Here is a 27,601-nt window from a genome sequence, read left to right on the forward strand (position 1 = left end):
TAAATGGTGCCCCAAAGTCCTTATATATCTTTTGATTTGCACGAAATTTGGTATAACGTGCTGAATTAAGCCTAGAGTGATGTATGCCAAGTTTGGAGAAAATCGGTCCAGATTTAGATATAGCTCCCATATATAGTTTCGTCCCATTTCATGTAAATGGTGCCCCAAAGTCCCTATATATCTTTCGATTTGCACGAAATTTGGTACAGCCTAATCATTTAGGTCTAGAATGATGTCTGCCAAGTTTCGTGAAAATCGGTCCAGATTTAGATATAGCTCCCATATATAGTTTCGTCCGATTTCATGTAAATCGTGCCCCAAAGTCCCTATATATCTTTTGATTTGCACGAAATTTGGTATAACGTGCTGAATTAAGCCTTGAGTGATGTATGCCAAGTTTGGAGAAAATCGGTCCAGATTTAGATATAGCTCCCATATATAGTTTCGTCCGATTTCATGTAAATGGTGCCCCAAAGTCCCTATATATCTTTCGATTTGCACGAAATTTGGTACAGCCTAATCATTTAGGTCTAGAATGATGTCTGCCAAGTTTCGTGAAAATCGGTCCAGATTTAGATATAGCTCCCATATATAGTTTCGTCCGATTTCATGTAAATAGTGCCCAAAGTCCCTATATATCTTCTGATTTGCACGAAATTTGGCATAACGTACTGAATTAAGCCTAGAGGGATGTCTGCCAAGTTTGGAGAAAATCGGTCCAGATTTAGATATAGCTCCCATATATAGTTTCGTCCGATTTGATGTAAATGGTCCACCAAAGTCGCTAAATATCTTCCGATTTGCACGAATTTTGGCATAACGTACTGAATTGAGTCTAGAATGATGTCTGCCAAGTTTCGTGAAAATAGGTCCTGATTTAGATATAGCTCCCATATATAGTTTCGTCCGATTTCATGTAAATGGTGCACCAAAGTCCCTATATATCCTTCGATTTGCACGAAATTTGGCATAACGTACTTAATTGAGCCTAGAATGATGTCTGCCAAGTTTCGTGAAAATCGGTCCAGATTTAGATATAGCTCCCTTTTATTATAGATTGATTTTAAGTAATTGACGTACTAAGGAACCAATTGGAATAAAACGTTCTGAAAGTTGTATAACCTAACCTGTGACAAGTTTGTTTGAAATCGCTCAATATTTGGATAGAGCTTCCATATATATTTTCGCCCGATTTCTAGTAAATTGGGCATCAAACTCCTCATGTTAGTCAGATTGACATCAAATTTTGCACAACTTAAAAAATTGAGCATAGAATTACGTAGTTGCGTTTTCTAGAAGTGCAGACATAGCCCAACGGATGACCTATTTATATTTGTTTGAAGTCGATTGACATACTTTATGGATAGATCTAGGTAGATTCACATTTAGATAAATATCACATTTTTTTCATCCAATTTTATGTTATAGTCCTGCTTAATATACCCATAGTGGTGAAGGGTATCATATAGTCGGCCCCGTCCGACTTTACTACTTTCCTTACTGGTTTTTTTTTTGAAGACCCATATAAGACGTGGATTTTTAAAATAATTTTTTTGAAGACCCATATAAGGCGTGGATTAGTTTCGGGAAAATTAAATTTATCATAGTTGTCGAAGACATGAGTATGTCCCTTCGAAGGACCATTGACATACAATTGTAAGGATATAAGAGGACAATATACCCAAAGTGGTGAAGGGTATCATATAGTCGGCCCAGTCCGACTTTACTGCTTTCCTTACTGGTTTAAATAATTTTTTTGAAGATTTAATATAAATAGCGTGGATTTTTTAAATATTTTTTTAAGACTTATATAAGGCGTGAGTTTTTTTTTTTAATTTTTTGAAGGCCTTTAGCTTGACAATGTTTAAAATTTTCAAATGATTTATGATATTTTTGATATCTTTCATTTGGTCCTGATTGATGATCGTTTGCATGTAGTTCGGATTCTAAAAACACATTCTTGTATCTAGGGTTGTTCTAATAGTTCTTCCACTAACCAAGACATTCTAAATGGGGTTTCCTTTCATTCAATTGCATTCCTCTATTAAAAGATGGATGGGGCAGAGAGAACAAACTAAACGAAATAATTGGTATTTTTTGTTTTTGTGTGAGTGTAGTGGTTGCTTGGTTTGAAATCATTCAATGTGTCAATGGCAGTTTCCCGAGATATGTTATCGATTCGGTTTTTGTTAAGTTTTCCTTTCATGGACACTACAAATCAATAAATTTGGTTGGCATAGCTCAGACAACAGAAAAAAGCACTAAAGAAAAAAATAAATAAAAATAAAGAAGCTAAATGAAATAGTTCAAGAAATTTATAAAATTTATATGTTTTTAGAAATTTACAATATTAATGTTTTTTTCGAATTTGGATTTTTTTTAATTTTTTTTTCGTTTTAAAAATTTCTTGAAATATTTCCACTAATTTTTTGTTCTAAAAAAAAACTAAAAAATTTAAAAAAATCATATGCATTTCTTCATTTTTTTTGCTTTCTAGCTCTAAAGAGAATTTTTGTTTTTTTTTTTCAGTGTACCTATAAGAGGAACAGCATCCGACGTTGTCGGCATTGATTCAGCAACAAGATTTAGAAATACTGTTAGTGACAGTAGAATAGTAACGCCTGAAATAATTCGAAAGAAAATAAATCAAAAATATTCATTGTTTATAAAAAAGGAAATTATAAACAAAAAATATATAAAATAAAAAAATTTGAAAATTATTATATTTTAATATTTGCAAAATATATAGAAATAGTATTTTTGTAAACCTTTGTTTTTAAGTTATTTTTAATATTTTTATTTTTATATAGTGTATATTTTTTTTAATTTATTTAATTATTATTTTAGTTATTATCGCTGCATCTGGTTGTTAATTCATCATCCAAGCACGTTGTTATATTGAATGTTTTTTTTTTGTTATTTTTATATACCTACGTTTTATATAAGTACATAATGTTTTAAAAAACTTTTTAAATTCTTTTATTTAGTTTTTATAGTCAAGTTTTTAGTGAAATTGTACAACAGATCTGTGTAGAGTAGCATTTAAATTTTTTAATATTTTATATTTATTACATTAGAATCACAGCCTAAAAGTATGCATTTAAATAAGGCAGACACAAATAAATTTCATCCGAAAAATATGCATTAAAATTTGTAAAATATCACAAATGTGAAAAGCGATGATGGTTCTCACTAAAAAAACGTTCGTATTCAAAAAAAAAAAAAAAAAACATTTAGCAGTAACCTATTTTAATCCTAAAAGTATGCAATATTTTTGTTATACAAATACAACTAATCAGCTGATTGATCTTTAAATATAAGCGTTTGGTGACTCATATAATTCCGTCTATGGACTAGTAACTAGCAGTACTCGAAAAGTTCGGAAAGCTAAGTTATAGTTTGTAGATTTATATATTTGGAAAAAGATTTTTAAAGCGCCTAAAAAATTAGGTTCATAGAAAAAAGTGGAATTATCGAGGGGGTACATTTTTGTAATTTATTTTTTAATGCATTTAAAACGTTGCTTTAATGACCCAAAATTTGGAAACTTTTAAAATATTACAAGGTACCTATGTATAGCCTGAAAATGTTGATTTTAAAATATTTCGTATGCATTTTTATACCCTCCACTATATTTGTCATTCCGTTTGTAACTCATCGAAATATTAATTTCCGACCCTATAAAGTATATATATGATCAGGGTAAAATTCTAAGACGATCTAGCCATGTCCGTCCGTCTGTTGTAATCACGCTATCTTCGGAAGGAATTAAGATAGGGTGCTGAAATTTTGCATAGGTTTGTTTTTTGTCTGCAGGCAGGTCAAGTTCGAAGATGGGATATATCGGTTCACGTTTAGGCATAGCTCCCATATAACAGTAACCCCCAATTTTCGGTATTTTGCTGATCATGAGCGCGTTTTCAACCGAATACGCTGAAATTTGGTACATTGGGTTCTTATTGTCTTCACAAAAAATTATAAATATAGATCCACTTTTTCTGGTAGTCCCCATATAACGGTACCTTTTAATTTTCAGTATATTGTGAGGTTTGATCGTATTTTTCCACCAAATTGGCTGTAATTTAGTATTTTGAGTTCTTAATGGGTACCAAATCACTCCACAAAAAATTATGAATATAGGTCCATTTTTTCCGGATAGCCCCCATATAAGGGTACCTCCAAATTTCGGTATTTTGGGGTTTTTGAGCGCGTTTTTCTACCGAATTCGCTGCAATTTGGTATTTTGTAGTCGTATATGGTAACAAATCTCCCCACCAAAAATTATTAATATTCGCCCCCCTTTTTGGGGTAGTCCCCAAATAACCCCCTTTTTTATATTAAAATAGTTATCTTATTTGTTCCGCGTTTTGGGTTTGGTTCTAAGAGTATGTCGTAATCATTTCACCTGCGGAGGATATCGAGATAAAAAGCTAGAACGTAAGGTTCGATAGTGAACTATATATGAACTCACATTTAGGCCTAGCCCCTGTGTGGGAGTTACTAGCAAGAGTGGACCGATAATAAGATGGGCAAAGTTTGGATGAAATCAAAATTATGAACTAGGATTATTGACTTCGCTCAAAAATAAACAAAATAGCGGACGTTTTTCGGAACATCGACTATTTTTGATCAAAAAGCAAGCTCGAAAATAAGACAGATCTTGACCGATGGCTATATACTCACAGAGAAACGTGTCAAAATTTTGAAGCGATTGGATTATTAGTTTTTGAGTTATCGTGCCCGACACTTGTAAAAACATAAACACGCGTTTAAAGTTTGAGAACCACTTCATCTGTCCCTAAATGCTGACACAATAAATCGGCTATATCTTCTAGAGTTGTTGAGATTTTCACTTGAAATGTTATGGGGACATTCTTGAATTAGTGTAGATTCGAATCAAATCAGAAAACAAAATTAAATTTTTTGAAACTGAGAATGAATGGGGTCCCCTTAAATCTCGTCATTATCGGCCTCAAAAAATGTTTTATTTTCGAATTAATTCGAACCTACACTAATTTGAGAATGTTTCTATAAAATTTCAAGGGAAAATCTCAACAACTCTTGGAGATATAACCGATATGGAAATGGCAAGAACGTTTCTCTACATTCTCCAATGGTATTTATACCCTACACAACTATGTTGTCAGGGTATTATAGCTTTGTGCAGCCCCAAATGTTTGTAACGCCGCGAAATATTGGTCCTAGACCCACCTTTAAGTATACCGATCGTCATATCTCGACTAGCTGAGTCGATCTAGACATGTGTGTCCGTCCGTCCGTCCGTCCGTCCGTCTGTCCATTATAATTTGTAAACACGATACAGGCCACAGTTATGGACCAATCTTCACGAAATTTTGCATGTAGGATGGGTTCTGGCCAATGAAGACCCCTATTGTTTTTGGAAAAGATCGGTTAACATTTAGGGGATGAAATGGACCAAATACTAAATTTTTGTCGGTTTTTCTGGTCGCTCCAGAGGCCGCAATTATGGCCCAAACACCGCGAATTTTTGCATGGAGAAGGGGATCGGGCCAGAGAATAAGCATGCATGTTTTGATAAAGATCGGTCAATATTTAGCGGGTCAAATGGACCCTGACTTTTGTGTGAAAAATGACAAAATTTGTATTCTATGGCATATATATTTACTCCTGGAGGATGTAGACCCCAGGAGTTGATAGCATATCCAAGAGGAGTGGTTGGCCTTTAAATTGATACCAAATATAGTGATGTATCTACTCAGATGTGGGAGTTACAGTCAAATATTTACAGGTGCTTACGTATTCAGATATTATTTAGTAACCCATTACCACATTAGAGGGAGAAATATCGCGCTGATGGCTTTGAAATTGTTCATGAGGTTCCAGTTATGGTCAAGAACAACGCCTATAATTTTCAGTGATAATCAGATTAAAATTTTGGGATGAAATGGACGGAGAATATAATTTTTTGTGTGTTTTCGAGTAGAGTATAATCCAAAAATCACAACACAACCCACCGTGAAGGTAATCTGGACAAGTAATTAGAAGGACTGTACTGAATATTCGAAAATAGTAAGGAAGAGGTGTTGTTAACCTCTAATCGGACAAGAGGGGGCAAATATCACGAAATATTACTCAGACTCGGAATAAACATCCTCAGAAAGTTAGAGTTCGTGGTAGTTGTGTAGGGTATCGTATGGTCGGCCCCGTCCGACTATACTGCTCCGCTCACTGGTTCTAGCTAGGTTTGTAGTCTAAGAAACCGATTTTTCAAACAAAATTTTGGAAAATCGTTCTGAATTTATTTTTGACTGAATTTAATTTATTATATGCATTATTTGTATTTATAAATAGCTTATCAACTGATTAGACAGCAAGAATAAGCATGACTGTTTTGATGAAGATTGGCCAATATTTAGCGGGTCAAATAGACCCTGACTTTTGTGTGAAAAATTACAAAATTTGTATTCTGGAGCCTATATATTTACTCCTGAAGGACATAGAAGTTCAGAATATATCCAAGGAGATTTGTTGACCTTTACATTGATACCAATTTATGTACTACGATGTGAGAGTTATTCGTAACCATTGAAATGTGTCTATGTGTTATGATATTGGTTAGTATTACTGGAGGACGGAAATATCGCGCTGATCACTATGAAATTTTACATGAAGTTCCGGTTATGGTCAAGGACGACGTCTATAATTTTCGGATATGTTGAAATTATATTTAGGGGGAGCAATGAAAAGAAAACATAATTTTTGTCCAATTTATAGTCGCTCTAGCGGCCATTATTACATGCAGAACATCACATATTTTACACGATGAAGGGGATCTGACCAAATACTTAGAACGGCTGGTCAAATCAACCAAAATCTAAAGTGAACAAATTTTTATTTTATGGCGAAAATATTCACCTCGGGAAAACAAGACTTGATAAATATACCGGGGTTACAAAGTGGAGCTGTTGACCTATAATCGGCCAAGAGGTTGTAAATATCGCGAACAATTGCCCAGGCTCAGAATAGAACCGCGGAAAGGTAGATTTTCCTGGTAGTTGTGGTTTTATGTTCAATTTGAGGCCTAAAGTTATGAACATTTAAAAAAAAATCCCTGACGTATTTAATAGCGACGTTTTTGTTATTCGATTACTTTCCATTGTATAATTTTAAAGACATGGACAATAACGGTCCACCCTTTCTGGCACCTATCCCATAAAATGGTAAATTTTTATCAAATAATGTAACCGGAATATCCGATTAGAACCAAGCTTTGCAGAACCTAATATTTTAAGCATGCCGGTATTATGTTTGAAAAAAAATGAGGTTATCGTGTATATGAAGCGACCGGAATTCGAGTTCGAAAAAATCCAAAGAAGTCCAATTTCAAGACCGAAGATTGGACCAATCAGTCCACCCCTTTTGGTATCACCCACACAAAGCGTCAACATTTTGAAAATTATAAATTTTCAATATCGATTCTAGCTTTGTAGATCGTAATTATACCCTACACAACTATGTTGTCAGGGTATTATAGCTTTGTGCAGCCCCAAAAGTTTGTAACGCCGCGAAATATTGGTCCTAGACCCACCTTTAAGTATACCGATCGTCATATCTCGACTAGCTGAGTCGATCTAGACATGTGTGTCCGTCCGTCCGTCTGTCCATTATAATTTGTAAACACGATACAGGCCACAGTTATGGACCAATCTTCACGAAATTTTGCATGTAGAATGGGTTCTGGCCAATGAAGACCCCTATTGTTTTTGGTAAAGATCAGTTAATATTTAGGGGATGAAATGGACCAAATACTAAATTTTTGTCGGTTTTTCTGGTCGCTCCAGAGGCCGCAATTATGGTGCAAACATCGCGAAATTTTACATGGAGGAGGGGATCGGGCCAAAGAATAAGCATGCCTGTTTTGATAAGGATCGGTCAATATTTAGCGGGTCAAATCGACCCCGACTTTTGTGTGAAAAAATACAAATTTTGTATTCTATTGCTTATATATTTGCCCCTGAAGGACATAGACCCGAGAAGTTAATTGTATATCCAAGAGGAGTGGTTGACCTTTAAATTGATACCAATTATATGGTCGTACGTACTCAGATGTGGGAGTTACACTTAAATATTTACAGGTGCTTACGTACTGAGATATTATTTAGTAACCCATTACAACACAATAGGCCGGAAATATGGCGCTGGTCGCTCTGAAATTTTCCATTTGTGGTCAAGGACAACGACTAGTATTTTCGAAGATGATCAGATAATAATTTTGGGATGTATGGGCCGAAGACTTCGTTTTTTGTGCTTTTTATACCCTACACAACTATGTTGTCAGGGTATTATAGCTTTGTGCAGCCCTAAAAGTTTGTAACGCCGCGAAATATTGGTCCTAGGTCATATCTCGACTAGTTGAGTCGATCTAGACATGTGTGTCCGTCCGTCCGTCTGTCCATTATAATTTGTAAACACGATACAGGCCACAGTTATGGACCAATCTTCACGAAATTTTGCATGTAGGATGGGTTCTGACCAATGAAGACCCCTATTGTTTTTGGGAAAGTTCGGATAATATTTAGGGGATGAAATGGACCAAATACTAAATTTTTGTCGGTTTTTCTGGTCGCTCCAGAGGCCGCAATAATGGCCCGAACATCGTGAAATTTTGCATGGAGAAGGGGATCGGGCCAAAGAATAAGCATGCCTGCTTTGATAAAGATCGGTCAATATTTAGCGGGACAAATGGACCCTGACTTTTGTGTGAAAAATTACAAAATTGGTATTCTATATCATATAGATTTACCCCTGAAAAACATAGACCCGAGAAGTTGATATTATATCCAAGAGAAGTGGTTGACCTTTAAATTAGTACCAATTATATTGTTGTATGTGCTCGGATGTGGGAGTTACACCTAAATATTTACACGTATCTCCGTATTCGTATATTATTTAGTAACCCATTATGACTCTAGAGAGCGGAACTATAGCGCTGATCGCTTTGAAATGTTCCATGAGGTTTCAGTTATGGTCAAGGACAACGACTATCATTTTCGGTGATGATCAGATAATAATTTTGGAATGAAGTGGACCGAAAACTTAATTTTTTGTGTTTTTTTTTCGAATCGATCTATAGACCACAAATGAAAGCCGCACATCACAACACAACCCACGGTGAAGGGAATCTGGACAATAGCTGTACTGAATACTCGTAATATTCGGAAAATATGTCAGTGTTAGGAAGAGGAGCTGTTTACCTCTAATCGAGCAAGAGGGTGCAAATATTACGAAATATTGCCCAGGCTCGGAATAAACATCCGCAGAAAATTTGAGTTCCGTGGTAGTTGTGTAGGGTATCGTATGGTCGGCCCCGTCCGACTATACTGCTCCGCTCACTGGTTTTTTATTGCATTAAGAATGAACTCAAAGGTCGACTTATGTTGGTGCCTTACCCAAATTTTTGAAAATTTAAAAATCTCCTATGAGGTCAAGGGGATCGCATAATTTAAGATAGAGATTTGAAATATTGCACTGCTCCCAGTATGGTTGATATTGTAAATCTATATCGGTCCACTAGTTCGTATAGCGTATAAATACATGTTTTGGGATAGACTCCATATTGAGGTCCCGGCCAGTTTTTATACCCTTCACCATATTATGTCTTTGTGCATATGTTTGTAACAGGCAAAAGAAAACGAGATAGACCCATGGTTCCTTTTCAGAGTATGTATAGAATCACTTTCTGAGTCGATTTATGCATGTCTGTCTGTTTGTCCGATTTTAGGTGAATGGTGCATGAAACTATTCATGGTTGTTCGATTGACACCAAATTGTGCACAACGTTCTAAAGTTTAGTTTAGCCTAACATGTGTTAAGTTAAGGTATTAAATTGAGCCTATATATTGAACCAATGTTTACAACGGTTCAGATGCAAATATATATTTTCGACTGACTTCATGTTAATTGTCTACCAAATAATGAACTGGTGTCTGATTGAGATTAAATTTTGAACAGCGATCTGTGTTGTCCCACAAAAATGACTCTAAATCTGTCCTAATGAAATGGAATTTGTGTAATGCAGCCAATAGCTACCCATTGTATCAAATGTTAGCAAAATCGGTTGAAAAGCGCACTCAAGAACCCCAAAATACCGAAAATTTTGGACCCATATTTATTTATTTTTTTGTGGAGAAATTTGTTACCCAATAAGATCCAACGTACCAAATTTCAGTGAATTCGCTTGAAAAACACGCTCAAGAACCCCAAATATACCATACGATATAGGGCCACCCAGAGATGAATGGCAGGACTAAAATAATCAAAGACCCTAACCACTTCACAAAATTCAATGTGGTGTTGTTTCTAGGATAGGCTACATAGCAGACTATTTTTATTATTTTTTACTTGAAATAAAAAAACAATAATTTTGAAACTACGTTGATATGTTTCCTTGAAGTCCAAAGCTCTCAAGAGGAGTATCAGGAGAAATAATTGATTTTTGCAATTCGGTAATGAAATATAAACGAACCACCCCAGCATTACCATATAAGGATAGCTCACAAAATGGAAATAGCAAAATATAGCGCCACGCAGAGGAAAATTATTACACTATGTTAGCAAGGACTAAAACCACTACACACAAATATATATGGTGTTTTTCTAGGCAACGATAGATGGCAGGCACATCACCTAGGATAGACTACAGCTGAAACTAAACTAATCGTGCTTCGTTGAAGCCCTATGCTCCGTAGGGGAGTATCAGGAGAAATAATGTATATAAAAAATTAATCTCTCAATTCCGCAGATGAACTATATTCTGAACATATATGATATTCATATTAAAATCTTTAATACTTATATTCTCTTTCACATACATCTATCATGAATTGGGTAAGGATAATTTATGTTAATTATATAATATTGCATACTTTTGGGACAGTGTAACATTGCTTCGTTAAATTATAATTTTTTATGAACAATTTTAATTCCTTTAGATTTATTATAACCTACATAACTATATTGTAAGGGTATTATAGCTCTGTGTGGCCCAAGAGTTTATAATGCCATGAAAAATAATTGTTTATTTTTGTCGCTTTTTCTGGTCGCTCTAGAGGCCACAATTATGACTCCAACATCACCAGGAAGGGAATCTGGCCAAAGAATAAGCATGACTGTTTCGATGAAGATCGATCAATATTTAGCTGTTCAAATGGACCCAGACTTTTTTGTGATCAAATTTTTGTTTTATTGCGTAAATATTTACTTCGGGAAAACAAGATTTATGTGAGGGTTAGAAATGGAAGCTGTTGACTTATAATCGGTTATGAGGATGAAAATATCGCCAAATTTGCTCAGGCTCAGAAAAGTGTGGATTTTTAAAGAATATTTTTAGGACCACCAACAAGGCAGGGATTTTTGAAGGATATTTTTTGGGGCCCAATACAAGGATTTTTAAATAATATTTTTTAGAGCCTAATAAAAGGCGTAAATTTTTAAATGAATATTTTTTAGGGCCTAATACAAGGCGTGGATTTTTTAAAGAATATTTTTTGGGACCATCAACGAGGCGTGGATTTTTTTAAGAATATTTTTTGGGACCATCAACAAGGCGTGGATTTTTTAAAGAATATTTTTTGGGACCATCAACAAGGCGTGGATTTTTTAAAGAATATTTTTTGGGACCATCAACAAGGCGTGGATTTTTTAAAGAATATTTTTTGGGACCATCAACAAGGCGTGGATTTTTTAAAGAATATTTTTTGGGACCATCAACAAGGCGTGGATTTTTTAAAGAATATTTTTTGGGCGTGGATTTTTTAAAGAATATTTTTTGGAACCATCAACAAGGCGTGGATTTTTTAAAGAATATTTTTTGGAACCATCAACAAGGCGTGGATTTTTTAAAGAATATTTTTTGGAACCATGGATTTTTTGGAACCATCAACAAGGCGTGGATTTTTTAAAGAATATTTTTTGGGACCATCAACAAGGCGTGGATTTTTTAACGAATATTTTTTGGGACCATCAACAAGGCGTGGATTTTTTAATGAATATTTTTTTTGGGGCCATCAACAAGGCGTGGATTTTTTAAAGAATATTTTTTGGGACCATCAACAAGGCGTGGATTTTTTAAAGAATATTTTTTGGGACCATCAACAAGGCGTGGATTTTTTAAAGAATATTTTTTGGGACCATCAACAAGGCGTGGATTTTTTAAAGAATATTTTTTGGGACCATCAACAAGGCGTGGATTTTTTAAAGAATATTTTTTGGGACCATCAACAAGGCGTGGATTTTTTAAAGAATATTTTTTGGGACCATCAACAAGGCGTGGATTTTTGAAAGAATATTTTTTGGGACCATCAACGAGGCGTGGATTTTTTAAAGAATAAATTTTGGGACCATCAACAAGGCGTGGATTTTTTAAAGAATATTTTTTTGGGGCCATCAACAATGCGCGGATTTTTTAAAGAATATTTTTTTGGGGCCATCAACAAGGCGTGGCTTTTTAAAGAATATTTTTTCAAAGCAATTCAAATTTATTACAACATACTGCATACTTTTAGGGGCACATTAAATTAAATTATTATGGTATATTTTCTTTGGATATCACTTTAAAAATATTGTAGGAAAATCTACTTCTTAAAACTTGACTTTTAATTAATCATTTTGTTTTATTTTGTTTTATTTTTATTTATTTGTTTTTTTTTTTATTTCTGTAAAAAGAAAAAAAATATTTTAAAGCATCAAATCATGCAAAATTCGTAACATTTTCACAAGAACACTTTTATTATTTTTTATTTATTAGTTTTTTATTTATAAATTAATGTTGTTGTATTTTTTGTTTTTAATTAAACTATTTGCATCGTTCAACAATTTTTACACAATCCAGCATTGCCTCATTTCGCTACCGGTTTTACCTAAAGAACAAAGTGCTGGCGTTATCAGTTTAATATTTTTCTTTTCAAATTTTCATTTCAATATTTTTCGATATGATATTTTGCGTAGACATTTTGTTTTTACCTAAAAATTTGTTCTATATGTTTTTTTTTTTTTTTTTTTGTTTTAAATTTTCTGTGGTTTGGCTGTAACAAGAGAAAATTTTAAAAACCTAAGAAATAATTTAATTTTGTATAGGAAATAAAAAATTTTGTAAAATAATTTTGAAAATGTGTCCCATATTTCTTTTTTGTTTTTTTTTTTTAATAAATTTTAAATTTGAAAAATAAAATAATAATTGAAAAAATAAATTCTCTTTTTCGTTTGGTTGGCATACATACCTAAGGTTAGTTTTTCACCCGAATCGGGTGGTAATGTAAATCCTAATAAAGCCATCGATGATATCAGCACACACGGCACAATTAAATTAAAAAAATAATATAATGTCCGTCGTCGTATCTGTATTGTGAATGTCACATCGACATACGGCTCGGGACAGCAGGCATAGACGATGGTATTCTTTTTGCCCGGCATGCCTGGTTTGATGGTGATGGTGATGACGGATCCATAAAAGTTGAGTTGAGTTGTGATATTTTCAGGCGGGATATATGTTCGGTGTTCGGTTTGAAATTACAGTTGCGTTCAGGATCCCAGGGTATTTTTTCAGTTTTTGGTTTTTGGAAAAGTGGTAGTAATTTTATATTTCAATGAAATAAATTAGTAAAAATTTATGTTAAACATGATTTTTCGCACACACACACATACATATACAAGTAATTTATTGGATATACTGTGAAAATCCAGACATTTGAGTACGCACACACACACTTAAATATATATACACATACATACACACACATATATATAAAAGTCCATGCAAAAATAAAAATTAAAACGAATTACTCTTCTCTTCACTGTTGCCATGCAGATTCCATTTAATTGATCGTTAACATCGGCCAACTTGTTTAAATATTTATCGACAAAAATGAAAAACAAAAAACCGAAACGAAACTAAAATATTCACATGCCCAGTCATGCTATGCTACCTTAAGTGTATGCTATATATAAAATATATACATTTCAAGAGTTAAGTAACCAATTCAGTCAACAGGCAACAACAATTGGTCGTCGGTCCATTGTGGCACAAAGATTTTTGTTCGTTTAAAGGATTATTTCAGCCAGGGGGAAGTTTAAAAAAATCCATTACAAAAATGTTCATTACAAAAAATTAAAAAAAAGCCAATATCCGGGGCTTGAGTGTCATTTAAATAATTTAATAAAATTACAAACATGTTTTTTCAGAATACCTTTAAAATATGGGAACATATTTTCGAACGCCTAAAAGTATGCATCAGACATTGTGCATCAGGAATTTTTGACGAGTTTTCAAAGAAAAAAAATTCAGGAGAATATATAAGACGTGGATTTTTTAAATCCTTTTTCCAACACGTAATAAGGCGTGGATTTTTTAAATCCTTTTTTCCAACATCCAAAAAGACGTCTTAAGCCTACATAAGGAGTGGCTTTTTGGGGCCTACTAAAAGGCATAGATTTTTTAAAAATTTACGTTTTGGTCCTTCGACCTCAAAGAGAGCACATTTTTCCTTCGGAAATAAATTAAAACCAGTGAGCGAAGCAGTATAGTCGGACGGGGCCACGAAAAGCAAACGTTCTGTCGTTCTATATTCTGAGACTGGGCAATATTTCGTGATATTTGCACCCTCTTGATCCATTATAGGTCAACGAATATGTCAGGCTTAGAAAGTGGAGCCACTTTCTAAGCCTGGCATATTTTCCAAATTTTTGTTCTTGAAGTGAATTTTTACGCCATTTTATAAAAATATGATCACTTTAGGTTTTGGTTGATTTGACCCTCGGAATATTGACAGATCATCATCTAAACAGCCGCTCTAAGTATTTGGTCAGATCCCCTTCACCTTGTAAAATATGTGATGTTCTGCATATAATAATTGCCTCTAGAGCGTCTAGAAAATCTGACAAAATTAAAGTTTTCGGTTCATTACACCTCCTGAATGAAATCTTAACTTCACCGAAAACTATAGTCGTCGTCCTTGACCATAATCGGAAATTCATGTACAATTTCAAAGCGATCAGCGCGACATTTCCGTCCTCTAATGGAGTAATAGTAATACTCTGCACATAGTCACCTTTACCTAACTACGTATAACCATCACATCAGAGTACATACAGCCACATAATTGGTATCAATTTGAAGGACAACAACTCATCTTTGATATACTATCAACTTCTTGGGTATATGTCCTTCAGGATCAAGTATATACGCCCCAGAATAAAAATTTTGCAATTTTTCACACAAAAGTCAGGGTTCATTTGACCAGCTAAATATTGACCGATCTTTATCACAATAGGCAAGCTTATTCTTTGGCCCGATCCCCTTCTTCATGTAAAATTTCACGATGTTCGGACCATAATTGCGGAAAATCAGACAAAAATAAAGTTTTTGGTCCATTTCATCCCCTGAATATTAACCGATCTTTACTAAAAACAATAGGGGTCTTCATTGACCAGAACCCATCCTTCATGCAAAATTTCATGAATATTGGTCCATAACTGTGGCCTGTATCGTGTTTACAAATTATAATGGACAAACGGACGGACGGACACACATGTCTTGATCGACTCAGCTAGTCGAGATATGACGATCGGTATACTTAAAGGTGGGTCTAGGACTAATATTTCGTTACAAACTCTTGGGGCTGCACAAAGCTATAATACCCTGACAACATAGTTGTGTGTAGAGTATAAAAACGGAAGAAGGAAAACGAACATATATTAATTAATTGTTAGGAAATCGGATTTGAAGAGGGTAGCCGTAGAAATTGTGCCACCTCTAAGACTATAGGCAACAGACTCTTAGGCTCGGACGGACAATTGAATACGTAGTGTGCGTCGTGAGGGCTTTGCTGGCAGGAGGGACACCTGTTTAGGGTTCCGGAGATGCGCTTTTTTGTTTAGGAAGAAGCCTCTTACTTTCCGTAATTGTTGTTGTAGGACCTAAAATCGGCCCAGAGGATGCAAATATCGATAATTATTGCTCAGGGGCTCAGACTATAGAAGCGCAGAATGATAGGTTTTCATGGTTGTTTTTGTAACAGGTTGGGTATTGATGAATGTTCTTTCCTGAAAATGTTGATAGAAAAAAACGGAAGTAGGAAAACAAACATATATTAATTAATTGTTAGGAAATCGGATTTGAAGAAGGTTGTCGGAGAAATTGTGCCACCTCTAAGACTATAGGCAACAGACTCTTAGGCTCGGACGGACAATTGAATACATAGTGTGCGTCGCGATGGCTTTGCTAGCAGGAGGGACACCTGTTTAGGGTTCCAGGGATGCGCTTTTTTGGTTAGGAAGAAGCCTCTCACTTTCCGTAATTGTTGTTGTAGGACTTTATTGCATCTGTTGCCATTTATGGCTTCGGAGACCGCCAATTGATGCACGGATTTCATCGCGTTCGCTATCGACAATCTGTTGACGTCCGATGGAATGGCGTCTTGGATGCCATCACTATAGTGCCTGAAGTCCTGGCGGATGAGTCGCGGAGGTGAATCTGCCACCACTGTGTAATGGTTAGAATGACAGGGCAGATAGCATGCCAGCATGAACTGTCTAGTCAACAACACATTATGTTGCTTAACCAGAGATGGCCTGTCAGAAACAGTGACGTAAATGATATACATTTCCGACGTATAATGCATACATCAGAAACGTCGGAAACCTACCCAAATCCATTAGGTTTTTGACGAAATAGCTATTTCCATTAATCAATTTGGAAATTACGCATGTTTTACTCAAATCCATATAAAATCTCAAAAAAATTTAGAATTTTTTTTAGTTCTAGTAAGGATACATGTAAAAATAATATATATTCTTGAAAATAACTGTATATGCTGATAATATTGATATAAATGACATTTACTACTTTTATTACATTTTATACAGGTATATGACGTTTTCGACGTTTACACTTTTTGACAGTCGAAAACCTAAAAATACGTCACACGGACCATCCCTGTGCTTGACTGACAGCATTCTGGTCTCCTCATGGAGGTGATCGACGCTCTTCATCTGGACACAGCCGATTGCAATTCGGAGTGCATTATTTTGGGTTGTTTGCAAGGATCTCCATTGTATGTCCTTGCCCCAGGAGGTACCAGTCAAAGCTTTCAGAACTTTATTCCTAGCTTTCACCTTCAGGCTGATGTAATTGGAATTCGAGGAGAAATAAAGCTGTACCAAACGAAAGGTATTCATGGGAGTTGTGTATGGTCGGTCCCGTGCTCACTGCTTTCGTCTTGCTCTTTTTAATGGAACAAGCTCATGTTTTTAATCGATGTGTGCATGTCCAGCGCCGCTTCCTTTATGTAGAGCAAAATCAAACCCTATTGAAATTGATGCAAATCGGATATGTTGCTACAAATATATAAGTACGTTCGATTTAATTTTATTTTCTCAGTGGATAAGGGGTATAGCTTAGGTCTTCATTCGAACTTTCTTGCATGGTTTTATTCCTATATCACAGGCAGAGTGTGGAAAGTAGTAATAGATAGATGTGCATCAAGGTAGTATCCTTGGGCCAATTCTTTTCAATGTATTCTTTAATGATATATCAAAATGTTTCCATAGCTCTAATTTCCTCTTATATGCGGATGATCTCCAAATTTTTAAAAAAGTCGAATCGTTTCATGATCTTATCAATTTAGTTGTGTGGTGTGAGGAGAATAAGCTTGAGTTAAACATTCCAAAATGTTCCCATGTTTCATTTTATATGTGTTTAAACCCAATCCAATCAAATTTTAAGATTGGAAATAATATTCTGAAAACATCAAATAGCATCTTAGATTTAGGATAGATTTAGGATGCTTGATACGTCTTTGTTTTTTGTTCCGCATTTGGACTACATAATTTCTGAAAACTACAAGGTACTTGCTTTTGTAAAAAGAAATTGCGCAGAATTTTCTGATCCTTATACAAAAAAAAAAAAAAAAACAGTGAGCGGAGCAGTATAGTCGAACGGGGCCGACCATACGATACTCTACACAACTTCAATGAAAATCTAACTTTCTGTGGTTCTATATTCTGAGATTGGGCAATATTTCGCTATATTTGCACACTTTTGACTGGCTAGTGGTCAGCAAATGTTACTAATAATCAGTACAGCCCCTCTACATACTTGTCCAGATTCCCTTCACCGTGGGTTGTGTTGTGATGTTCGGCTTTCGACTCGAAAAATACAAATAATTAAGTTTTCGGTCCACTTCATCCAAAAAATTATTATCTGATCATCACCTAACATTTTAGGCGCTGTCCTTGACCATAACTGGAACCTCATGGAACATTTCAAAGCGATCCGCGCTATATTTCCGCCCTCCAGTGTGGTAATAAGTTATTAAATAATATCTGAATACGTAAGCACCTGTAAATATTTAAGTGTAACAACCGCATCCGAGTTCCTACGACAATATAATTGGTATCAATTAAAAGATCAACCACTCCTCTTGGATATACTATCAACTTCTCGGGTCTACGTCCTTCAGTGGTAAATATATACGCTATAGAATACAAATGTTGTCATTTTTCACATAAAAGTTAGGGTCCATTTCACCCGCTAAATACTGACCGATCTTTGGCAGAACAGGCATGCTTATTCTATGGCCCGATCCCCTTCTCCATGAAAAAAATCGCGATGTTTCGATCATAATTGCGGCCTCTGGAGCGACCATCACCTAAATACTAACTGCTCTATTCCAAAAACAATAGGGGTCTTCATTGACCACAACCCATCCTACATGCAAAATTTCGTGAAGATTGGTCCATAACTGTGGCCTGTTCGTGTTTACAAATTATAATGGACAGACGGACGGACGGACGGACGGACACACATGTCTAGATCGACTCAGCTAGTCGAGATATGACGATCGGTATACTTGAAGGTGGGTCTAGGACCAATATTTCGCGGCGTTACAAACTCTTGGGGCTGCACAAAGCTATAATACCCTGACAACATAGTTGTGTAGGGTATAAAAATCGTAATGGCCTGAGTGACGACAAACAGAGAAGAATGGTAAGACTAACTAACCAAGGATCACAGCCACTGTAATGCGCACTCAAGGGGGCGTTTTTTTATTAGTTAACGATAGATGGCAATCCCATTAACTGGGACAGGCTACAGAAGACCAATCCTCTACTTAGCTGGAATAAAAAAAATGTGGTTTTCAGTCTTTGAAAACTCAGAACAAATGACCAATTGTTGCAGACAAAAAAATGTTTACAGAAATATTTTCATAACTCGAACCAATGTTGTCTGAAAAAAAAATCAACATATGAGGACTTCGAGTTATGAAATTAATTATAATTTGTGCTACTGTCAAATTAGCATTATTTAAGTTCGATTGTATGTACATATACATTAATTATGATATATATACAAAATTAAAAATAATCATGCAGGTTGTACAAAACACATACACATCAAACACAATTCATAATTATAAAAATGCAATCATTTATAAAAAATGTTAACATAGAGCAGGATTTTTTCCTACGACCACAAAATTTGGGTGCTCACAGTCGATTTGACTGATCCTACTCTACATATTAATAAAAAAATTTAATGCAGAAATATTGTAAATAAAAATTGACCAATTGTTTTTAATAATGTTAAATGGCGCCCAACGTTTTGGTCCTTTGACCTCAAGTTGGTAGATGGTTTTCATTAAAATTAAATAAAAAAGATTAAAGTCCATTCGCTTGACCTCACTCTAGAATTTAATTAAATTTCAATGCAAAAATATATTTAAATCAAAATGTGCCAATTTTTTATTTTTTTAATATATGTAAACGGCGCCCAACGTATGAAAAATAGACAACAGAATAAATAGTTTTTTCTTTCAATTTTTAATATGAAAAACAATTATAAAAGGCAGTATCTCTTGAAATGGTAACAAACATCATGCATATATTTAAGTTTTATACAAATATAGGAACTTTTTAAAAAAATAATTTTTTATAATAAATTTTATCACAAATAAATAAAAAAATATAATCAATTTAAAATTGTTATATATTTACATATAAATACACAAATATAAAAAAATAAAATATATTTTTAAAATTTGTATTTTCAAAAATAAAAATTCAATAAATTTCAATTTAATTGCCAAAATATTAAAAAAGGACGAAAAACTTAAAAACAATAGACTTTGGTTATAAATAGACAACTAAAATAAAAATATATTTTGGACATAGAACACAGACAAAAATATTTTTTGGATTTTTTCTTGGACAGATAGACAGTTAGAAATAACAGAGAACATAGAAGAGTGTAAGAGTTTAAAAAATGGAAACAAACAAACAGACAGACAGATAGACAAACAAAATTTGTTTGAACAAACAAAAAAATAAATTGTTGTTGTTTATTTTACTAACCGATTAAATACCATTCGCCGTTTGTTATAAAATCGGATAGATCCCCTCCATCATCGGAATTCAAAACCAAATCCAACTGTGTGTTGTTTTGAAACAATTAAATGTTTTCGTTTCGTTTTTATGGATTTTTCAATATTTGAACATATTGAAAAATTTGTTTGAGACGAACGAACACACACACACAGCAAAAACATATTTTCCACAGGAACATTTTTTTGGGTTGTTGTGGTGGTAGTGGTGGTTTGAAAGAAAAGTAGTAGTTGTTGTTGGTTGGTTATTAATGATTTTTATAGAAAATATGTTTTTTTTTTCAACATTATTAATTGCAATATTTTATATTTGAGATGAATATTCCAAAATGAAAAGTTATTTTTTGTTGTTGTTTGATGGGTTTGAAATTAAAAAAAAAAAAACAAAAATCAAGGAAAAGAAAATGGAACTTAAAAATGTGTAAAAAGGGGTTTTTGTAAAAAATTGGTTTTTGGGAGAAAAGAATATTTTTTTTCTTGCCTTTGGTTCGGTTGTGTATTTTGGGATTTACAGATTTTTGGCGATTCTGAATAATTGAAAAAAATTGACCTTGGGAGTTCAAAAATTAGAAAAAAAAATATTTTACAAAATTTACAAGAAGAGATGGATGATGAAATTCAGCTATACAGAGGAGATTGAGGCTCAAACTCCTGTATACAGCCAAGATTTGACGACCAAACTCGCCTCTGCAGCTGAGTTTGATGATCTAACTACCTTATGCTCAAACTCAACTGTATAGGTGAGTTTCATCCCCAAACTCAACTGTATAGGTGAGTTTGATGATCTAACTCCCTTATATAAGTGAGTTTGAGGAACTAACTCCCTTATATAGGTGAGTTTGAGGATCAAATCTCACCTATACAGTTGAGTTCGAGGATCAAACTCACCTATACAGTTGAGTTTGGGGATGAAACTCACCTATACAGTTGAGTTTGAGCATCAAACTCACTTATACAGTTGAGTTTGGGGATCAAACTCCGCTATAGACTTGAGTGTGATGATCAAACTTGCCTATACAGTTGAGTTTGATACTCAAACTTGCCTATATACTTGAGTTTGATTATCATACTCGCCTATACAGTTGAGTTTGATAATCAAACTCTCCTATGCATTTGGGTTTCAAGATCAAACTAGCCTATATAGATCAGTTTGATGATTGAACTCGCCTTTGCAGTTGAGTTTGATGGTCAAACTCGCCTATAGAGTTGAGTATGATGGTCAAACTCACTTATTCAGCCAAGTTTGATAATCAAACTCGCCTATACAGTTGAGTTTGATAATCAAACTCGTCTTTGCAGTTGAGTTTGATACTCAAACTCGCCTATAGAGTTGAGTTTGATGGTCAAACTCACTTGTTCAGCCAAGTATGATTATCAAACTAGCCTATACAATTGAGTTTTATGATCAAACCAGCCTATACAATTGAGTTGGACAATCAAACTCTCCTCCATAGTTGAGTATGATGATCAAAATCACCTATACAGTCAAGTTTGATCATGACACTTATCTCTCTAGCTGAGTTTGATGATCAAACTCACCTCTACGTCTAAGTTTGTTGATAAAACTCTCCTATACATTTGACTTTGATATTTAAACTTATCTATACAGACGATTTTGATGTCTATACAGCTGAGTTTTACAATCAAACTCGCCTATACAGTTGAGTTTGATAATCAAAGTCGCCTATACAGTTGAGTTTTACAATCAAACTCACCTATACATTTGAGTTTGATTATCAAACTCACCTATACATTTGAGTTTGATAATCAAACTCACCTATACATTTGAGTTTGATAATCAAACTCACCTATACATTTGAGTTTGATAATCAAACTCGCCTAAACAGTTGAGTTTGATAATCAAACTCGCATTCACAGTCAAGTTTGATTATCAAACTCACCTCTGCAAACAAGTTTCATGATCAAAATTAGCTCTACAGCCATGTTTGATAATCAAACTCACCTCCACAGTTAAGTTTGATGATCAAACTCACCTCTACAGCTATGTTAGATTATTAAACTCACCTCTACAGCCAAGTTTGATTATCAAACCCACCTCTGCAGACAAGTTTCATGATCAAACTCACCTCGGCAGCCAAGTGTGATGATCAAACTTAGCTCTACAGCCACGTTTAATAATCGAACTCACCTCTACAGCCAAGTTTGATGATCAAACTCACCTCTACAGACAAGTTTAATGATCAAACTCACCTCTACAGCTAAGTTTGATTATCAAACTCACCTCTACAGCTAAGTTTGATTATCAATCTCACCTCTACAGCTATGTTATATTATTAATCTCACCTCTACACACAAGTTTAATGATCAAACTCACCTCTACAGCTAAGTTTGATTATCAAACTCACCTCTACAGCTATGTTAGATTATTAAACTCACCCCTGCAGCCAAGATTGATGATCAAACTCACCTCGATAGACAAGTTTTATGATCACACTCACCTCTACAGCTATGTTTGATTATCAAACTCACCTCTACAGCCAAGTTGGATGATCAAACTCACCTCTGCAGCCAAGTTTGATGATCAAACTCACCTCCATAGCCAAGTTTGATGGTCAAACTCACCTCCATAGCCATGTTTGATAATCAAATTCATCTCTACAGTCAAGATTCATCTCTACAGTCAAGATCATCAAACTCCCCTCTGCTGCCATGTTTGATGATAAAGTGTATCTATTTGGATTATTTTTATGTTCAAACTTATATTTTAAAATTATTGCAAGCCACATATATACAAAAAATCCGGTATGACTTCCCTCCCAAGGCTTTCAATTATTCGAAGAAAAAAAAATTAACTACAAAAAATCAAAACCATTTTCTTAAAAAAACGAAAAACCAAGGGTAAATATTACCGTAAAAACTAAGGGCGAATAAAGAGAGTCAAAAAGAGCCATAAAGAGCGAGAGAGAAAGAGAGTGTGAGAAAAATTGTAAATCATAGTTTAAACCGTAAAATTTACCCTTAGTTGTAACTGTAAAATCCTTTCAAACCTCGAAAGAAAAAGCAAAAATATTCTTTTCTCCGCCTTTTTGGAAATTTTTCTAAAAAGTACTGTAAGTTTGTGTAAGTGTTGGTGTGTGTATTCAATATTTTTTTTTGTTTTCAAAATTTCATTAAGAGTCTTTACAAACGTTAAAAATTTTGTATTCCAATTTGTGTCCATCGAACAACTTTCAAGCTGTCGCATCATTTTTCTTTGATATTTTTTTTCAAATTCATTGAACAAATTTTCTACAAAATTTTTAATTAGTGGTTGCATTTTATAAAACTGTTTATCAGTGAAATCGCTGTAACGATTTCAGCTGTCAGTTTTATTTTCGATTTTCTGTTTTTTTTTGTATTTATTATTCTGTTGCTGTCATGCAAAATAGTTGAAATGAATTTTTTCATTTGAATTGATTTCTTTAATAGAAATAAAAAAAAATTGAGATTTTTTTTGTGTTTTTGAAAAAAGTTATTTCACACATGATTCCAATTAAGACCTTTGTTTTTTTTTCATGGAGGTTGGGTTGTTGTTCTTTGTTGTTGGCGTAGCTGAACGTGATCGGGTTTTTTTGGCTTTAATATTTGTAGAAATATTGAGTTTTTCATTTTTGTTTTGTTATTTGAAGTTTTACGTAGAAAATTTGTAGGTGTACTCTTTTTGTTGTCTTTGTTATTTTTGTTTTTAGTGTATTGCAAGTGTATTTGTTTCAGTAAAAAAATATTATTAATTGAAAAATATGGTGGGTTGGATGGGCGAACAGTGAATATCTTATACAACAGATAAAGTATTTGAGTGTCAAACTCATCCATGCAGGCAAGTTTGATGGTCAAACTCATCTATAAAGCCTTGTTTGATGATCTAACTCACCTCTACAGGCAAGTTTGATGATCAAACCAACATCTGTAGCTAAGTTTGATGATCAAACTCACCTCTAAAAACAAGTTTGATAATCAAACCCACCTCTACAACCAAGTTTGTTAATCAAACTCCACCTTACACCCATTGTTTGATGATCAAACACACCTCTGCATCCATGATTGATAATCAAACTCACCCCTACATCCAAGTTTGATTGTCAAATTCACTTGTATAGCCAAGTTTGATTGTCAAATTCACTTGTACAGCCAAGTTTGATAATCAAACTAACCTCTTCAGCTATGTTTGATAATCAAACTCACCTATGCAGTTCAATTTAGTAATCAAACTCACCTACACAGTTCGGTTTGAAAAACGATCTCCTATTTATAGATAAGTTTGATGATCAAACACACCTTTGCAGCAGATTTCGTTGATAAAGCTCACCCACACAGCCAAGTTTGATGATCAAACTCACCTCTACTGCCTAGATTGATAATCAAACTCACCTATACAGTTGAGTTTGATAATCAAACTTACCTATACAGTTGAGTTTGATAATCAAACTTACCTATACAGTTGAGTATGATAACAAACTACACAGTTGAGTTTGATAATCAAACTCGCCTATACAGTTGAGTTTGATAATCAAACTCGCCTATACAGTTGAGTTTGATAATCAAACTCGCCTATACAGTTGAGTTTGATAATCAAACTCGCCTATACAGTTGAGTTTGATAATCAAACTCGCCTATACAGTTGAGTTTGATAATCAAACTTACCTATACAGTTGAGTTTGAGGATCAAACTCACCTATACAGTTGAGTTTGAGGATCAAACTCACCTATACAGTTGAGTTTGAGGATCAAACTCACCTATACAGTTGAGTTTGATAATCAAACTCACCTATACAGTTGAGTTTGATAATCAAACTCACCTATACAGTTGAGTTTGATAATCAAACTCACCTATACAGTTGAGTTTGATAATCAAACTCACCTATACAGTTGAGTTTGATAATCAAACTCACCTATACAGTTGAGTTTGATAATCAAACTCACCGATACAGTTGAGTTTGATAATCAAACTCACCTATATTGTTGAGTTTGATAATCAAACTCATCTATATTGTTGAGTTTGATAAACAAACTCACTATACAGTTGAGTGAGTTTGATTATCAAACTCAACCTATACAGTTTGATAATCAAACTCAACTGTATAGGTGAGTTTGGTAAACAAACTCACCCATACAGGCAAGTTTGACTATCATACTCACCTCTACAGCCAAGTTCGATAATCTAACTCATCTATACCGACAAGTTTTATGTTCAAACCCCTTTCCACCTTTTCTATAAAATATCCACTGTACCTCCATCACAAAATAAAATTCATCACGTGTTGTAGTGTATTAGAAAATTGTGTTCGTAGGTTGCAAACATAAATATTTATGTTCACACGTGTGTTTTTAAATAAAAAAAGAAAAAAAAAATAAAAAAATATCTTCGTATTTATATCTGGTTTTGCAATTCACAAAAACGCAGTGGATTGTTAATAATTTTCTCTTTTTTTTTGTTGGTTAGTATTTTTTTTGTTGTTGTAAAAAAATAGAAATATTGAAATTAGAATTTCATAAAAAATAGAGTTAATTGGAAACAGTTTTTTTCTGAGCGGTGTGGAAATATTTAAAGGTGTTGTCAGTTAAAAAAAAATAAGTAAATAAATTAGAAATCGGTATTGAGAAAAATGTTGCAAGAAAAAATAAATGTTTGATGTTGCGTGGCAAGGTCCAAAGGGGGAAGTAGAATTTTCAATTAAATTTTCAATAATTTTCTGTAGGATTTAATTTATTTTTTTTTTAATTAAACTCCTTAAAAAGAGGGATGTTTGGGAAAATTATTTTTTATATTTTGATTTTAGTCATCAAACCTCATATTATACTCGAGTTTGACCTTTAAACTACCCAAAATTGATGGATTTCATCATCGAACTCCTTTAAGAAAATTAGTTGGATCATCAAACTCTTCGGTATTTGGTAGAATTGGTCATCAAACTCTTCTGGATTTTTTTTTATATATTGATTTTTATCATCAAACTTCATACTATCCATGAGATTGACCACAAAATATCTGAGTTTGATCATCGAACTCTGCCATAAAATTTAGTTCGATCATGCCATAAAATTTAGTTCATTTATGGATTTGATCATCGAACTCCTTTAAGAAAATTAGTTGGATCATCAAACTCCTCTGTATGTGGTAGATGTGGTCATCAAACTCCTCTGGATATTTTTTATATATAGATTGTTATCATCAAACTTCATACCATCCATGAGATTGACCACAAAATATCTGAGTTTGATCATCAAACTCTTCCATAAAATTTAGTTCGATCATCATGCCATACAATTTAGTTCATTTATGGATTTGATCATCGAACTCCTTTAAGAAAATTAGTTCGATCATTAAACTCCACTGTATTTTGTAGATTTGGTCATCAAACTCCTCTGTGTGTTTAAAGTTGGCCATAAAACTCCATTCCTACAATAGAGGTTTGATTATCATAACCTCCTTTATACACATGAGTTTGTTTATCAAACTCTTTTTTACCATGCAGGTTTGATGACCAAAAATCCATATTAAAATTGAAATTATTGAAATTTGAATTTTCCCATACCCTTCCCCTTTTCCCTGAAACCGTGCCCATCATACAAAAAAAAAATAAGTTGAGTGTTTGAAAGGAAAAATTTGTAATAAAAAATTGATGGTGTTGTGATTGGTTGCAGTTAGGTTTGATGGTATATTTCTTTTGTAAAAACAAATATTTTTTGTTGTTACAATGATATGTGTGAATAAAAATGTTTTTTTTTTTTTTCTGTATGGAAATATAAAAACGTGAGAGAGAAATTCATTGTCACTTCAAACCAAGGAAGATGTCATTGTGGTTTGAAAAACAAATTTCCCATGTTATTGTTGTTGTATGTTTGATGTTGTGATAGTGTTTTAAAGATTCCCTGTCTTTTTTGTTATAAATGTTACATACACATTTTTTACACACACACACTTTACCTGATTTCCATCATAAGTCCAACTACCGAATTTCATTTCGCAGTGTTGGTCATCGAATGGGAACCACGTGATGTCTATCTTGCATGTGCTCTTGAAGATGCCAGGGGGCACGTACAGACAATTGCCGTTATGTTTGACCACAATGTTGGTGTGATACGTGCCATCGAATCCCTCATCAGCACTAAAGGTTGTTTTTTTGTTTATATATATAAATTGTATTTTTTTTAATTTGAGTTTGTGGTAGGAGGAGTGGGTTTTT

The 27,601-nt window shown here is 33.9% G+C and overlaps 1 protein-coding gene across 1 annotated transcript in view; it reads right to left on the reverse strand.

The window, feature by feature from the left end:
- Nucleotides 1-2,241: 2,241 nt before the first annotated feature.
- Nucleotides 2,242-27,601, reverse strand: part of LOC133333977 (neuronal acetylcholine receptor subunit alpha-7-like) — a gene marked incomplete at its 5' end in the record, with an annotated part of 70,062 nt that continues 44,702 nt past the window's right edge. Inside the window, 5 exons of the mRNA XM_061542285.1 lie at nucleotides 2,242-2,275; nucleotides 2,531-2,621; nucleotides 13,260-13,454; nucleotides 20,389-20,464; nucleotides 27,343-27,523. Coding sequence (XP_061398269.1) covers nucleotides 2,242-2,275; nucleotides 2,531-2,621; nucleotides 13,260-13,454; nucleotides 20,389-20,464; nucleotides 27,343-27,523 — 577 coding nt within the window. The remainder of the gene's footprint in view (nucleotides 2,276-2,530; nucleotides 2,622-13,259; nucleotides 13,455-20,388; nucleotides 20,465-27,342; nucleotides 27,524-27,601) is intronic.

The sequence above is a fragment of the Musca vetustissima genome, unplaced genomic scaffold (assembly GCF_032173495.1).
Source record: "Musca vetustissima isolate MV318-11 ecotype Yass unplaced genomic scaffold, APGP_CSIRO_Mvet_v1 utg54550, whole genome shotgun sequence".
In the NCBI taxonomy this organism is placed as follows: domain Eukaryota; kingdom Metazoa; phylum Arthropoda; class Insecta; order Diptera; family Muscidae; genus Musca; species Musca vetustissima.